Source organism: Lutra lutra, chromosome 6, assembly GCF_902655055.1.
Source record: "Lutra lutra chromosome 6, mLutLut1.2, whole genome shotgun sequence".
NCBI classification, from domain to species: Eukaryota; Metazoa; Chordata; class Mammalia; order Carnivora; family Mustelidae; genus Lutra; species Lutra lutra.
In genome coordinates, this window is record NC_062283.1 from 132659060 (window position 1) to 132671889 (window position 12830).

The 12830-nt window shown below is 33.5% G+C and overlaps 1 protein-coding gene across 3 annotated transcripts in view; it reads right to left on the bottom strand.

The window, feature by feature from the left end:
• REV3L (REV3 like, DNA directed polymerase zeta catalytic subunit) overlaps window positions 1–12830 on the bottom strand; it is a 187496-nt gene that overhangs the window by 61926 nt on the left and 112740 nt on the right. For all 3 annotated transcript variants that reach the window (XM_047734503.1, XM_047734501.1, XM_047734504.1), the window contains exons 15-18: window positions 8557–8636; window positions 7122–7247; window positions 2858–3050; window positions 1248–1359 (exon numbers count right to left, since the gene is read on the bottom strand). In XM_047734503.1, the coding sequence (XP_047590459.1) occupies window positions 1248–1359; window positions 2858–3050; window positions 7122–7247; window positions 8557–8636 (511 nt within the window). The remainder of the gene's footprint in view (window positions 1–1247; window positions 1360–2857; window positions 3051–7121; window positions 7248–8556; window positions 8637–12830) is intronic.

Genomic DNA, 12830 nt, shown 5'->3' on the forward strand with positions numbered 1-12830 from the left:
TGTGTGCTGGCACACAAAGCAGCACTGACTGAAACTCTGCATTTACTTGTTGCTAAGTTGCTTGCAGAAATAAAAGTGTGAGCACTGAAGCATCTGACATACGGATGACAACCTCTGTGAGAAGATAAAAAGTAGGCATGACAAGACTCAAATGGATGGGAATCCATCCAATCATCAGTGGTATATATAGTAAAAATACTTACCTCTTTTTACCTCCCTAGAGTGACGGGTACCAGTATATTATTTTTGATGCCCTGACAGTTAACTTTATTTTGCTGAAAACATTTTCTGGTCTTCTAAATTTAAAAATGGTTTATGTTAACCCACCTGGGTGGGATTCAATCAGATATTCAGTCTGTAGAATATTATGTTTATCTTTCTTGCAAAATATTGTCTCAGTTTTAACAGAAAAAGTTCCACTATAGAAAGCAAACTACAGAAAGCAGAACCAGAAAGGGTCGAGTGTAATGACATGCTCGCGGACAGATTTTATCTATACATTAAGATCCAAGGAGTATTTTCTAGCCTACTTTAGGTATTTAAAAACCTAAGCCTAGTAATGGGCAGAAACATTAAATTCCTAGAAAAGTGAAGCATTTAATAAGAGGGCCCATAGCTATCAAAAGTTATAGTCTTAAAGTAATTAAATCTTTTGCATTTTCTTATTTTTAAATTAAAATACTTTTGTTTTAAAAAAATCCTTTTCATAAATTTTGACAAGATTTTACTATCAACCATCCAGGCCAACTACCAAATGATCAAAAGAGATTTTTAAGGAAGCACGTATTACAAATGAGTATGTATCGCATAGTCCTATATTTATGAACAGATTGCATGCCAAAGCTTTTCGGAAACTTGGTTTAGAAATCAGAAAACATTTAAGAAAAACAAAAAAAAGGTGCTGAAAGGATGGCTAGCTCCCGAGGTAGAAGCTTATTTAGTGAATAATACAATTTAAATTTAGTACCCATTATTTCACCACCATAGAAAAATTATGCTAAAATCCAACTGGGAAAGCTAGAGGCTAAGCCAGTATCTCTTTCACAGACCTTTTAATCTTTTTGCCATCGCTAACCTGCTGGAAATGGTGATGGTGGTGGGAGGTGAGGGCAAAATTTTTCCAAAGATAACTTTTAAGGGCCCCAGGAAGGGATTCTCTTCCTTTTTCCTATTTTCACCCACGTTATTCAATAGCAAGAAAGGACTCTGAACAAAAACCAGAAAAATCAGAAAATACAAAACAATACCTCTTTATTATATCTGCAATTTCTTGAAAAAGTGCCTTCTCATCAGGTGCATAGGTAACTTCCAGTCCTGTAATTCCAGATCTAATCAGTAATGGGGTCTGGTACCTGATATCTAAGAAACAAGCAAAATGTTTATTACATGTAACTGTATAAGTAACATAATGTCTTATTTATTTATTTATTTTTTTAAAAGGTTTTATTTATTTATTTGACAGAGATCACAAGTAGGCAGAGAGGCAGGCAGGGAGAGAGAGGAGGAAGCAGGCTCTCCGTGGAACAGAGAGCCCAACGTGGGGCGCGATCCCAAGACCCTGAAATCATGACCTGAGCTGAAAGCAGAGGCTTTAACCCACTGAGCCACCCCGGTGCCCCAATAATGTCATATTTTTGAGTGAAATTATGCTACTGAAATGCTTCAAATTAAGAGTGTTCCCCAAAGTAAATACTTCATTAACTCAATTTCTTGAAACTTTCTTAAAGATTTTCTAGTTTAATATGCAACTGAAAAATCAAATTTCATTTTTTCAGTTATTTTCTTGAAAAGTCTATATTTACCAAATGCCTCAAGTAATAACATCTCCCCCCAAAAGAAATTTTATTACTTTGCTTCTGTCTTTACTCTTCCTATGGAAAGAGCTTTGCTTAGTAGAGAGTATTTCAATAAATGGTATGTTGAGTTTTAAGGAACTATGTGTTATAAAAGAGTATGTACCATATCATGCTGTATTTATGAAGACATTGCATGCCAAAGCTTTCTGGAAACATTGGTTTAGAACTCAGAAAACATTTCATTTAAAAAAAAAGTTTATAACTACTTCTCAATGAAAAGAAAAAAAAAAAAAAAAAAAAAGCCCTGATTTTCAGTGCTTGCCTATTTCCATAATGTTAGACTCCCTACCGTGGCTGATTTCAAACTACCAATACGACATCAACCAGTTCAAAAAATTCATAAACATTTAACAACTGGCTTGTGAATTGGTAGAAGTCAGCTCAAGCGCACCACTGATTAGACTGCAAATTCCTATATGGTTTTGTTCTGTGCTAAGACTTCCTCCTCAATGGACTGAATTCACATATTACTATTCAAAACTGCAGAACATGAACACTTAAAGAAAAAAAAAAAAGAACATGAACACTTGATAGTGTATAAAATGTGTGTATTTAGGAAGAGATATAAACAAAATTGGAATGTATCTTTAAAGTCTCTTATAATCCATTAACTTACCCTAGTAACTTCTTAAAAGAAAAAAAAAAAAACTATTAGCAGCAAAATACTAGCAATGCATATGTAAGTTTGTCCACCCAATCTAATCATTTTAATTCAGTATTAGCAATTATTATTTTATAAAATAGTATTCAGAACAAATTAGATATGTTAATCGAATTTTTATTAATAGCTTTCTATTAAGTGCCTCTGACTCTGGACAATAAATCAAGTAAGACTAATGAATCCAGGACAAAGCTATACAGAATACTTCCTACTCCTACTTTAGTACACATTTTAAAAAGGAGTTCCTGGTACTTGGTTTAGATCTCTAGCATAGAAACTGTCCCATTAAAAGGTTCATCCTAGGGTGGGTAGGTATAAAATTAATAAAAATGAACAATACCTTGGCTGGAGACTGTCTTGTCTTTATCAATCACTATAACACCTGTGAGTTCTGTTTTGTCTGTATCTGGTAGTGGAGTGTCAGATGAGATGCAGTAAAACAGAGCACAGATTGGATCAAATTCAGGATCTGGTTCTAAGTCTCGTCTAGTTCGAGCATGTAACTCCACACTGATTAGGGTAAGATTCTGTATCTACAAAAGGAAATAAAAATGATGATTTTAGACAACTTTTTGAGACATGTTGAAAGAAATGTTTCACTAAGACTCCAAAGAAATATGTGTAAAATTATGGGAAAAAATGGCCATAAAGGACACAAACACAATCTAATACTCCACAGATTAGGACTAAAGATTTTTACTTCCAAGATTAGACTGAATCAATTCATGTTTTTATTTTAGAAAAACTGGTTGTGATATAATTTCTCAGTGACAATATATACTTAAAAAGATTTCTCTAAAATACATGCAGTACCTCTCAAGTTTCTCAAATATTGAGAAAGAGAATGACTAGCCCCAGTGCTTGTATTTTGAGTCAAAATCTGTTACTTTGTACTTTCTACCCAGTTAACTATGGTTTCACCTCTAGTTTAGACTAAAAAGAAAGGTGTATTTTATTTTGAAATTCCTATTAATTCTCTACTACCGCAATTTACTTCTTTACGTACTAGGTAAGTTTTTAATTATAGTTTTTCCTGAAAAAATATTGTAAGAATTATATGCCATCAACTACACAATAGATTTTTGCCCATGTATATTTTCTGTTTAACATATATGCAAAAAAGTAGTATTTTGTTTTTTGCACTTATATTCCTATGCTTATAAAAACTCTGAACTGTAATCCTTAGTTCTCTTCTTAAAAACCAAGACAAAGTAAGTAGAAACTTTAGGTAAAAAAATAAAACATAGGTTGGATTCATGATTACAGCCATGGAATTATAGCCATCACTGTACCAATAATGTACATATATGTGGCAATGGAAAAGAGGAGACTACTCTTCCAGTATTGGTAATTATTAAAATCATACAAATTTAATGAAGGACTGTGTTTGGTATTTATTTTGCATGAAGAAATGTAAATACAAGGCTCTCCCTAGTGATGGACGCAGAATTTTATAGACCTCTTTGGAGGACAATTTAGAAATATCTATCAAAATTAAAAATGGACATCTCCTTTGATCTAGCAATTCTATTCCTGAAATACATCCTGCAGATATACTCACATGTAGTCAATATTTATGTATGAGGATGTTCATTAAAAATTATATTTCCAGTCTTTTATAGTTCATAAAAGACTAAAAACATAAATGTTTATCAGTTGGCGACTGGTTCATAAATTATGTGACATCCCATAAAGGCTACATATAATAAATACTCCGTAACTTCTACAATTTTCAAAAGAACGAAACAGATCTAAATGTCCTAATATGGAAAGATCACCATAATACACTGAAAAGTGGAACCAGTGAGTGTAGCGTGTGTTTATGTATGTAAAAATGTTAAAGCACCTGCACAGAAAATTTCTGCAAAGAGACATAAAAATAAAGAACTACTTATACTGTCTTTGGGGAAGGACACTGTTTAGAGTCTGATGTGGGAGGTAAGCTTAATTTTCACTGTAAATCTGTTTGCCCTGCATGCATTAGTAAGTTTGTAATTAAATACTTCTTAATATGTAAAGAACATTAATTATACATATATAAAGCACAAGAATAAAACAAATATCCACAAATCTACTATTTTCTTTGAATATATACTGCTGTTTCTAAATATTAAAAACATCAAACTAAGTAAAATGGGGAGCAAAGGGAAAGAACTTCTACTTTTAAATGTATGCTCTTCAGGCTTGGTTTCTTTTAGACAATAATCACATATTAATTTGGTAAGTTAAAAAATCTAAACTGGGAAACCTCTCCCTAAACTAAAACCAAACCAAACCAAACCAAAACAACAACAAAAACAGTTTATTTAGAAAAGGATGAAAAAGCAGACTATGAAGAAGACTGAAAACAATTTCACGTCAAAAGATTTGTGGAGGTTTTCTTATTTAGTAGGCCAAACTGCACATTCAAATTTTGCCATTCTATTCCTTGATATACAATGCACTACTGATCTTAGGGGCATTTTTTTTTAAGCAAACATGAAATCAAGAGATGGAGAGATTTACTGAGTGTGACTAAGAAAGAGGTGGGTGACAAAGGAGGATGAGGATCATAACCCTTCTCTTCTGTACGGAGAATGTATATGCAGAAGAGAGGGAAATTAGTGCAGCATAATAGAACACAAAGGAAAAAAAGCTCTGGACACAATTCCCTAGAAAAAGGAATTGCATTGATACTGTAGAATTTTTTTTGCTCATTCCCAATGTGACCACCAGGTGGCAGTTTGGAGTACATGTTGACATGAAAGCCCGCTTAGGGAAGAAGCTGTGAGCAACCTACCATAACTTCTAAGTGATTTTAACTTCAAGAGGGTTCATGATTCTGCAGTGGCGTTATGGAGAAATAACGTAAGAGCACAAGGAGAATAATCCTTCAAATAATTAAAGGATAATCATATGTAATGAGTCTTTTCTAAGGTCTATAAAATTTGCTTTAATAAATATTTTTATCACATATATTTTTCCCTAATTTTGGGTCTGTACTTCATAAGATATCTATTCCTGAGTTTATTACTTAATTTATCTAGGCTTCGAGGGATATGGTACAGGGCCAAGTAGGTATAAAGCAGGAACTAAATGCTGTTGAAAAAAGCAATGTTCAAGTAATTAGGGAATTAATTATGTTCCAATTTCTAAAAAAGTACAAATCTTAGCTCCAATTTAGGTGAAAATGAGGACAATATTTGAATTTTTCTTAGACTATGCTCATCTATCCTTAGAACAGTTTAAGACAGAATTGACTTGAGAACAAATATACAAAAATAAAAAATCAAATTTTGTGCTCTAAGGGCAAAGACATAAAACTGTTCAATAGAAATATCATGAAAGTCACATGTAATTTTAAATTTTCTAGTAGTTACATTAAAAAAAGTAAAAATAGGCTAATTTAAAAATATTTTCATTTAATACATCTAAAATATCACCCTTTCAACATGTAAGCAATATAAAACATTACTAATGTGATATTATGTGATATTTTACATTCTTTGTTCCTATTAAGTCTTTAAAATCTGTGTGCATTTACATTTACAGCACATTTCAATGCTGATGTTAAATTTTTATATGGAAATACTTGGTTTGTATTATTGTAAAATTTATAATTGAAAAAGTAGTTTTTTTTTTTAAAGATTTTATTTGACAGAGAGAGAGACAGACAGACAGACAGACATCACAAGTAGGCAGAGAGAAGGGGAAGCAGGCTCCCCGCTGAGCAGAGAGCCCGATGTGGGGCTCGATCCCAGGACACTGAGATCATGACCTGAGCTGAAGGCAGAGGCTTAACCCACTGAGTCACCCAGGCGCCCTGAAAAAGTAGTTTTAAATACCTAAGTTGTTCCAAACATACTTAACCATTTTCTAACAAAGGAGTCAAGTATCAGTTTTTAAATCTAAATTATGTACAATTAAATGAAATTTAGAATTCACTTCCTAGATGGATAAGACAAATTTTAAGTTCTCAATAGCCACATTGCTAGTGGTGGCCAGCACAGGTATGTAAACAATGAAAATATACTCTAATTTCCACCTTAATGCCTGACAGAGATATGCTCTGAGTTGTTTTCTTTAATACAGATAATTTTTTTTTATTTTTTAGTATGTCCTGTGATTGATGTACATATTTATAAGATGGCTGCCTACCCTTTGGCATATGGTCTGTGCTGTGAAGGTAACAATAGAATCATAGCAATGAATTAGCAAGCACTGATTAACTGAACCAAACAAGTAGAAAACACAAGTAAATATCTCATTTAGGATATAACATCTTAATATAACAATCCCAGAATAACATAAAGAATAGTTATAAAGGCTTTTCTAATTTTAGCTTCTATAAACCAAATTTCAGCTATAAGATTTGTGAAAATTGTGAAATCACAAAGCAGTCTCAATAACTGATGGCTACTTCAAAAGTTTCTCCAAAAAACCCCACAAAAACAAAAAATAAAACCCAAAAAGGTTTCTTTATTTTATATGAATATATAAACTAATAACAAAATGAAGATTAACAGAATTCAATGTATTCCACCCTCTGTAAGAGATGTCCATACTTGTCCACAGAATAAAACATGAGAGGTTAAATAGTATATGTGCCACTGTTGCAATTTTACCTCATGTAAAGCTTTTGCCTCCTGTAAGTTTTGTATGCTGACTTTGAAACCGTAGGTATTGTTTAAAGATGGTCCGTCAATCTGAGAAGTTTCTTTCTTTGGGGTATTTACTGCTGCAAATTGATTCTATTAAAAAAAAAACAACAACACATAGCCAGAAAAAGATAAATAAGCAATCATTTTCTTTTTTTCGATCACTTATTCCTACTTAGATAACCTGCTTTATGTGTTTAGTAATACATGATAACCTAGTACCATCTCTTCAGACCCAAGAAGAAACTAGTTAAATATTTTATTAACATTCTTTTCATGCTAGTAATTCAAGGTATCAGAACTGGGTATACGTAGAAATATCTGATATAATCTGTAAGCAAACCAAATGTCGATCTTTAGTTTATAAACCCCAAATAATGAAAATAAGTCTTGTTGGAGAGCTGACATTTATACCACATGGACATTTATCTTGACCTTTCTTGGAAGTATAGCAAACAAGCAGGCAATGTATGTGCAACCAGGTTGACTAAAGTTTCTATAAGATTTGAAAATGTGGGCCTGTATTTTACTCTAACAGAACATGTGTCTGAAAGATGAATGAGAATGTAAATCATCTTGAAGGGTTTAGAAAAAATAAAATCTATTTTTTTAAAATATTTTTTTCTAATTTCCAGACCCATTAACCATTCCCCCCAATGTTGATTTATGCTCACAACACATTTGTACTTATTCTTTAATATAAATAGCTTGTAATTCAACAATATTTATTTAAAAATGAAAGTTTTTAAAAAGTATTTAGTTCTAAAATAGAAATGCTGAAACGTATTTTATGTGGTTAATATTAATGAGATGTAACCAATACGGAAGTGATTTCTGTCATCTATTTTTAAGGATACATGTCTAATGTATACCTTTTTTAACATAATCATATATTTCTAAGTATTACTATATTTTTAGTATTTGAACAAACATATTTAAGATTTTTTAGTTTCAGGAGTAAATAATGTTGCTTTCCTTTACTACTTAGTAAAATGAACTGAAAAAAATCAATGTTATAGTTGAGAAAAAAGTAATAAACCAAGAAAAAGGATATATTTTTGGTGGGATCAAAAATCACTTACTTGAGCTCTGCTGTCATTGGATTGTTCTGATTTTGCCAGTAATCAGTTAATGTATTTGTATCCTCATAATCCACATTTTGGCTATCATATTCACTTTCTCTGTAATATTTGTATTTACATATAAGAATCTTTTAGATCCCAACAACAAAAAAAAAACTAAAAAAAATTAGGCAATTTCTTGTTGTCTCAAAGATATGTAAATAAAATGATGCAAAAATATAATAAAATTTTTAAAAATTGAGACACAAAGTTATCAATTATCTAACTGAAATCTAAGAATGGATCTTCCACTGAACAATAAGTATGTTTAGCATAGTTACCTTTGCCTGTGTTAAGAGTACTCTTCCAAGAGTGTCAGTATTACTTCCTTTCTTATGACTCAACTTCTGGGTTTTTGGTTCTGTAGAAAGAAATGTCATTAATTTGTACATCAAAATTACCTTTAATTTTTGTTATTCCAAACTCCTGAGGACCATTTGTGAGTACTGTTCTATTGTCCTATTAATTCCCCCCAAAGACTTCATAATTTAAAAATAAAACTAATTCAAACTTCCGATCCCCACTAAAATAACTTTAAAATTCTGTATTTTTAAATAAAAACATTTTTATTTTAATTATTGAGTTTTATACCTCCATCATATCCTAGAAAATCATTTAATTCGTTTATTTATATATTCATCAATTATTTATGATAAGGAAAAAACAGAGTCTCTTCCCTCACAGGATCTAGAGTGAGAATAAGATACTCATCAAATGCATTCAGCAAAATAAAATTATAACTGGGTAAGTATGACAAAGGGGAATATAGCTGGGATTTTTATTAGGGAGATCAGAAGGCTTTTTTATGCTAAAATCAGAAGAAAGAGTAGTAATTAACTAGGAACTGAGTAAGAATTTTTCCTGATTACCAAGCAAAATAAGTGGAAATCACTGTGGGTGGAAAGAAGGCTAGGACAGACATCCAGGTGAGATGATGACAGCTTGGCCTAAGGTTGTGGTGGTAGAGTAGAGAAAACAACAGAGAGATTTGGGTAATTTGGGAAACAAAAAAGTGACAGGACTTGGCTGGTAATAGATTAGAGAGAATGGGGGATAAAGGAATCAGGTGGGTGTTACAAACAAATCCTGTGTTTCTGAGTTGTGTAATTCAGTGACAGAGAGATGGTTGTACTATTCACTTAAGTAAGGAAAACCAAAAAAGAACCACAGGGGCTTTTATGTGTGGGCATGTATGTTTGTGTGTATGAGTACGCCGGATGACCGGTGGCAAATGTATACTGTGAGATCATAAATTGAGTTTTTAAAAACAATGACATTATGGGGTGCCAGAGTGGTTCAGTCAGTTGAGTGTCTGCCTTGATTTTGGCTCAGGTTTTGATCTCAGGGTTGAGGGATCAAGCCCCACATTGGGTTCCATGCTGGGTGTGGAGCCTGTTTAGGACCTCTTTCCTCCTTTCCCCTCTCCCTCATCTAAAAAGCAAGAAGAAGGAGGAGGAGGGGTAGGGGAGAAGAAGAAGAAGAAGAAGAAGAAGAAGAAGAAGAAGAAGAAGAAGAAGAAGAAGAAGAAGACGACGACGAAGAAGACGATGACAAAGAAGAAGACGACAAAGACGAAGAAGACGAAGACGAAGAAGACGAAGATGAAGAAGACGAAGAAGATGAAGATGAAGAAGAAGAAGAAGAAGAAGAAGAAGAAGAAGGAGGAGGAGGAGGAGGAGGAGGAGGAGGAGGAGGAGGAGGAGGAGGAGGAGGAGGAGGAGGAGGAGGAGAAGGAGAAGAAGGAGAAGAAGGAGAAGAAAAATACTGACCTTGTGATGCTTTTGAGCATTCAAATAGAAATGCCAAATAGACAGCTAGATTGGAGGTTAAGAGAATTCTGAACTTGAAGTTTAAATCTGTAAGTTATCTGTAGTAATCCTGTAGGTAGGAGCTCACTTATTTAGGTAGAAAATACTGAGTAAAGCTTCAAAGGAAAGCAAGTAGGCAGACATAGGAATAGGAGAAAAGCCAAGGGGACTGAAAGCTCCAAGAAGGAAGGTATGGTCGATAGAACAATGGCTGTTTAAAGAGGGCACAAGACAGGAACACCAAGAAAACATATACTGGCTTTAGCTACATGAAAATTTTTGAGAATCTTTACAAGAGCCGTATTAGTGGAATGATGGGGGCAGAAGTGAATGTTGAGTGGGCTAAGAAATGAGTAGGAGGTAAAGAAATGGGAGTTGTCAAATTATAAGAAATGTGGTTTTGAAGAACAAGAAAAAAGTAGAAGCTGCAGGAATAAGATCAAGGCAGGTTTTTGGTTTTCTTTATATCTTAAAGGGTGGGAGAGAGTTGGGTATATGTTAAAGCCAGTCGGAAAAATCAAGTTGAGAAAAAGAAAAGCTTCTGAGAGGGCTCCTATATTTCACCCAGCAAGCAAAAGAACATACGATAAAAGCATCTATAAATAGATTTCACAGCAGAAAGATAAAGTTTCCATGCGATAACTGATGACTTTATAGGACATAATAAAATGATAATAATAACTTCTCATTAGTGGAGTTAAGATTTCATTTAAAAAGTTCTGATTTTCAGGTCTAAACTGGTACCAAAAGATTGGGATCATTCCCTATATATTTTCAGACTTCAATGCTTTGAAACTTGAACCCAATCATAAGAGGAAATTTGGAAAGAACACAAATACATGGAGGTTAAAGAGCATACTACTTAAGAATGAATGGGTCAACCAGGAAATTAAAGAATTTAAAAAAATTCATGGAAACAAATAAAAATGAAAACACAACTGTTCAAAACCTTTGGGATGTAGCAAAGGTGGTCCTAAGAGGAAAATACATAGCAATACAAGCCTTTCTCAAGAAACAAGAAAGGTTGCAAGTATACAACCTAACCCTACACAAAGGAGCTGGAGAAAGAACAGCAAGTAAAGCCTAAATCCAGCAGGAGAAGAGAATTTATAAAGATCAGAGCAGAAACCAACGGAATAAAAACCAAAAGAACAGTAGAACAAATCAATGAAACTAGGAGCTGGTTCTTTGAAAGAATTAGTAAGATTGATAAACCCCTGGCCAGACTTATCAAAAAGAAGAGAAAGGATCCAAATTAATAAAATCATGAATGAAAGAAGAGAGATCACAACCAACACCAAATAAATAGAAACAATTATAAGAACATATCATGAGCAACTACATGCCAATAAATTAGGCAATCTGGAAGAAAGAGATGCATTCCTAGATACATATGAACTACCAAAACAGAAGTAGAAAGAAACAGAAAACCTGAACAGACCCATAACCAGCAAATTAAAATTGAAGCAGTAATAAAAAATCTCCCAGCAAACAAGGGTCCAGGACCAGATGGCTTCCCAGGAGAATCCTAACAAACATTCGAAGAATTCATACCTATTCTTCTGAAGCTATTTTAAAAAATAGAAATGGAAGGAAAACTTCCAAACCCTTTCTATGAGGCCAGCATTACCTTGATCCCCAAACTAGACAAAGACCCCACCAAAAAGAACTACAGACCAATATTCCTGATTAACATGGATGCAAAAATTCTCACCAAGATACTAGCCAATAGGTTCCAACAGTACATTAAAAGGATTATTCACCACAACCAAGTGGGACTTACCCCTGGGCTGCAAGGGTGGTTTAACATTCGTAAATCAATGTAATACACTACATTAATAAAAGAAAGAACAAGAACCATATGATACTCTCAGTAGATGCAGAAAAAGCATCTGAAGTATAGCATCCTTTCTTGATTAAATCTTTTCACAGTGTAGGGATAAAGGGTACATATCTCAATATCATAAAAGCCATATATGAAAAGTCCAGAGCAAATTATCATTCTCAATGGGGGAAAAACAGAGCTTTCCCCCAAGGTCAGGAACATGACAAGGATGTCCACTATCACGACTGTTCGACACAGCAGTAGAGCCCTAGCCTCAGCAATCAGCAAACAAAAAGAATTAAAGGCATCTGAATCTGCAAAGAAGAAATCAAACTCTCACTCTTTGCAGATGATATGACACTCTGTGTAAAACCCAAAAGACTCCACCCCAAAATTGCTAGAATTCATACAGAATTCCAGCAATGCACAGAAATCAATGCACAGAAAGCAGTTGCATTCCTATACACTAACAAGACAGAGAGAAACTGAGGAGTCAATCCCATTTACAATTGCACCCCAAACCGTAAAATATGTAGAACTAAATCAAACCAAAGAGGCAAAGGATCTGTACTCAGAAAACTATAGAACACTCACGAAAGAAATGGAGGAAGATCCAAAGAAATGGAAAAATGTTCCATGCTCATGGATTGGAAGAACAAATATTGTTGAAATGTCTATGCTATCTAAAGCAATCCATACATTTGATGAAACCCCTATCAAAATACCACCAGCTTTTTTTTTTTTTTTTTCACAGAAATGGGACAAATAATCCTAAAATTTGTATGGAACCAGAAAAGACCCCAAATACCCAGAATGATGTTGGGAAAGAAAAAAAGCTGGTAGCATCAAAATTCCTGACTTCAAGCTCTATTACAAAGCTGTAATCATCAAGACAGTATGGTACTGGCATAAAAACAGACTC